We start from the raw sequence: 4,434 nt of genomic DNA, 5'->3' as shown, positions 1-4,434 counted from the left end.
TTCAAGGAACAAGGCATCATTCACCAAAGGACTTGACTCCTCAACAAAATGTTGTTGCAGAAACAAAACATAGACGTATCTTAAATGTTGCAAGAGCTCACATTTTTCAATCCAATTTACCAAAGGTTTCTGGAATTTGCATCAGCCATGCAGTTTTCCTCATCAATAGATTTCCTTCTCATGTCCTTACTTCACAGTCTCCTTATGAGCTGCTACATGATCCAATCAACCACATTCTCTATATCCTATTCAATCCTACCTTAAACACTTTCATTTGTCTTCAACCTCAAACCACTGCATTTTTTTCCATCACATCTCAGATTGAACCTAGTACCTATAAGCAGCCTCTCAACATGATTGTTGGACTCAGGCCATGCTCATTGAATTAAAAACTTTACAGGACAAAAACTTGGATACACCTACCTTTAATGTAAAATACTATTTAATAAATAATTAAACATAATAAAATTTAATGCTTCTAGTTAAATGTACAATACCATACTTTTATGTTTGTGATTATGATGGATAGAGAAGTTATCACCTAAAATGTATCTTTATATAGTTCAATTATTGTCTGTGTGGAGATTTATCAAACTATGATCGACTTCAAAGGTCGTAGTAAGTCTCACACTAGTAATGGTAAATTTAGACAATAATCACAACAAGCTCTGACAATATTTTCTATGTAAGATCCTTCAAATCTAACTTGTTGGGATGGAGCATCATATCTACAGGGACAATGACAAAGAATCAAATTTTAACTTAAATTAAATCCAAAACCTGCCTACAGTGACAATGACAGAATCAAATTTTAACTTAAATCCAAAACCTGCAGTACAATATCGCACAACAGAATCTTGAGTAAAAATCAAACATACTACTTTAGAACCAGCTAGTAGACTTGAGACTCTAGATTTTCCTAATTCAATCATTTTCTCCATTCCAAAACAAGTGGGTGCTCAAGTTGCAATAGTCATCCGTTTCTGTCATCATACAACATCACAGGAGGTACGTACGGTGCTATGTTTTCTTTCCATAAATATATATTTAAGAATTTAACTTCTAGATGTATTGAAAGAACTTGTTAGATAGGGGAGTGTCCTAGAAAAACAAAGGGACGGCGGTAAGACCCAACATTTATTCGATCCCAAACACTAAAATGAAATCAACCTGTGATTGAAATGACTGTAAAATGAAATGATGAAACTACAACATGCCTATCATAATTACTCAAGAACTTAACAGAGGAGTTAGAAAACATTACATATTTCAGAATACCACAAGGCATGTGTCAACCACTTACATTAAAACTAAAACCAAAGATTCCCTTCATATCTACAAACCTCTACTTATAGCAACACAAAACTCAGAATGGAGATGATGCTATTCGGCGTAGCTGATATTTAGGTTCAGTAATTGGTACGCATGGCAACATATTCTCTAGCTCCTGCATGTTGAAGACAAAAAAATTAATACCATGATCTGATAATCCAAATGACACATGCTCAGAACTCGATTAGAGAAACATAATATGCAGAGTTTCCTATCTCCAGAAGATGCAAAGCTGAAAATGTGATCAATAATTGACAAACTGTTCAATCTGAGGATTGAAGATATGTATACTGAGGAATTTGCTATATCAACAAAACAAACTTAAAGTTATTAAATTTAGAATTTCAAAGCAGAACCCAACCTTTCGTTTCCTCAGCATTTGATTTTCCTCTTCCAGGCGCGAAACTTTATTCTCCAATTCATTTGTGTAAGCCTGTTCATAAAAGTCATTAATCAGATTTAGGATTTCTCATTTCAGTAAAAACCGATTAAATAACAAGGACTTTTGAAACTCCATATAAAGAAAGAAAGTGGTCACCTGTTTCCTTGCTCTTGAACGGGCAGCGGATTCCCGATTCTTGATCATCCTTTTCTGCCTTCTCTCAACAGTTTTCTCCACCATACCCTCAGGATTGTTCCTTTTCATTCCGGAAATCTGCGTATCCGACATAGTTCCCATAAGAGGTGCAGCCAGTGCCATATGACTATCTGCAAATGGAATCTCCATCGAAGCACCAACCCCCATGTGTAACGGCTGTGCTATACCCTGGCTAGCCATATAAACCCCCATTGAACTTTGTTGTAGATGCTGCTGATATTGTGGTTGTGATTGCGGATACTGAATCCACTGACCTTGCGTAGGAAACTGTGATACTGCTACATTTGAATCCATTCCAGCAGTAGTATCTGTGTTCGTTTTATTAGAAGATGCTTCAGCAACAATACCTGCTTTCACCAAGAAATCCTCCAATGTCATCTCTCCTAAAGTAGGTTGTCTCTCCCGTGACTTCTTCTCGTCGCTGTCTTTCTTTTGTTGGATATCTCTCCAAACCTCGTCTACAGTCTTCTTGCTCAATGCAGCTTTTAACGACAGACTAGCTTGACGTTGTAGAGAAGCTTCACTAGCTTGTGCTGCGCCTTCATTGTCCGAACTCGTGGACTGGTTCACCTCAACAGTCCATACATTTTTAAGAAGCTCGTCTAGGTTCATACTACTTAGTGGCTTTCCTAAATCACCTAACTGATTTTCAACCTCATCAAGTGTGAGACTGTATACCGAATTTTGCCGCACAAGAGGTTGGAGTTGTGATCGTTTTTCACTACCATCTCCACCTCCTTGAGACCCCATTGTTTGGATCCCCATTTACCAATTACCAATGTTAACAATTCACTTCACATCTCACATTCAACCATTTTAGCAGTACAAAAACGAAACCATTTGACCAAAACTTTAAATCCTGCCCCATAAAGAGATCATCCACAAGCTTTTAGGATCTATAATAACAGACAATCGTAGCAATGCATCCGAAGGAAACAGTCAATTGAAGGGAAGTAACAAAGTTTTCTCATTGTGTCACACATTATATCATGTAGCTAGGCATGCAAGAGCAAAACAGCAATTTCTGTGAGGACTACATCTTCAAATACATAATTCAAAATTGAAACCAGTTCAAGAAGAAAAATGAGATATTGGAATTTCGCCGTATGATGATGATCCATTTCATATCCTTTAAATTGAAACCAAAATAGAAAGAAAACAAACACAGTATTGTAAAACTGCTTTACTTACTTACTATGCCAAATGTTTGTTTTAGGGATGAAAAATTAAAACCTAAAAGTATTATTTTTTTCCATTTCTTTTCAAATTACTTCAAAAAGGATCATTAGAAACTTGATGCCTATGCATGCAAGGTCAAAAACACATCTACCAAAATCAAATTTCCATTGAAATTCAACACCCCATTTTCAAAACACACAAATTGCTTGTGTTACTTCAGCCCAAAAACATTTCCATCATTTCACATGACAATAAAATGGGGATAATAAAAACACAGAAAGAACAAAAATCGATCAGAAGAAAATCAAATCATGCACAGAAGATAATGAAGAAAAACACACAGAATTCAAAATAGAAACTTTCAATGAATAACTTCAAAGGAAACCCATTTGCATGCAGCCAATTTAGCATCACTGTTGAAGCACAAAAAAATCTCAATAACAAAAAAAAATGAGATCAAAATCAAACCCATTACAGACCCAGTTTTTGTTTCTCACATGCAATGACAAAAAAACAAATTTGAAGAGAAAAACATCATGGATAGGAAAGAGTGTGCTCTAAGTAATAAAAAATGAAAGAAAAAAAAAGCGAACCTTTGTTTGTCGGAGAGAGAAAGACACCGATCTGAAAGTTTTGAGCAAGTGATTGAAGCAATGAGCAGCGTTTGATGAACAAAGGTTTCAGAAGTGTGTTTGAGTGTGAGAATGGAAAATAGGAGAGAGAGAGAGAGAGGGAGAGAAACCCAACCAAATGGCAGTTTCACAATTTTCTGTTCATAAAAAATTGGGGATCTCTATCAATATTTTAAAGGAAAAATAAATAAAATAAAAATTCACTATAAAATAATCAAAGTAAGATAATAGATCCGAATTTTAGACATAAAAGATCCATGAGTCATCATGTTTAGATTGAGTAGTTTAATTAAAAACGAAAATTCTAATGAATGAAATTTATTATTTATTTATTTTAGACTTAAATATGTTTTATTTTAATAATAAATTGTTGTATTTTGTTTTAGTTTGTGTAATTTTAGTACTTTCATGGCTGTAGTTTTTTTTAATAGATAGATTAAAGAAAGAAGAGATCAAACTAACTTGATAATATAACACTAAAATTTTTAAATTATTTGTATTATATAAGATGATATATTTTTATTAGAGGATAATAAATCTCTATTAAACTATAGATTATATATATATATATATATATATATATATATATATATATATATATATATATATATATATATATATATATATATATATATATATATATATATATATATATATATATATATATATATATATTGTCTCTAAGAATAGTTT

The 4,434-nt window shown here is 33.3% G+C and overlaps 1 protein-coding gene across 3 annotated transcripts; it reads right to left on the bottom strand.

The window, feature by feature from the left end:
* Positions 1 to 1,198: 1,198 nt before the first annotated feature.
* On the bottom strand, positions 1,199 to 3,902 carry LOC127075536 (ABSCISIC ACID-INSENSITIVE 5-like protein 2). 3 transcript variants are annotated; one of them, XM_051017001.1, is made up of 4 exons: positions 3,703 to 3,902; positions 1,871 to 2,925; positions 1,694 to 1,765; positions 1,199 to 1,447 (listed from the first exon to the last, which is right to left on the bottom strand). In XM_051017001.1, exons 2-4 carry the CDS (start codon positions 2,693 to 2,695, stop codon positions 1,367 to 1,369), a joined length of 978 nt encoding a protein of 325 aa, XP_050872958.1. In that variant the 5' UTR covers positions 2,696 to 2,925; positions 3,703 to 3,902; the 3' UTR covers positions 1,199 to 1,366. The 3 variants fall into 3 exon arrangements, with proteins under 3 accessions (XP_050872958.1, XP_050872955.1, XP_050872957.1); XM_051016998.1 differs by having other exon boundaries at positions 1,871 to 2,826; positions 3,703 to 3,901; XM_051017000.1 differs by having other exon boundaries at positions 1,871 to 2,789; positions 3,703 to 3,901.
* Positions 3,903 to 4,434: the final 532 nt, after the last annotated feature.

The sequence above is a fragment of the Lathyrus oleraceus genome, chromosome 4 (genome assembly GCF_024323335.1).
Source record: "Lathyrus oleraceus cultivar Zhongwan6 chromosome 4, CAAS_Psat_ZW6_1.0, whole genome shotgun sequence".
Lineage (NCBI taxonomy): Eukaryota > Viridiplantae > Streptophyta > Magnoliopsida > Fabales > Fabaceae > Lathyrus > Lathyrus oleraceus.
The sequence above is the reverse complement of the archived record's forward strand: the minus strand, read 5'-3'. Positions and strand labels throughout refer to the sequence as shown.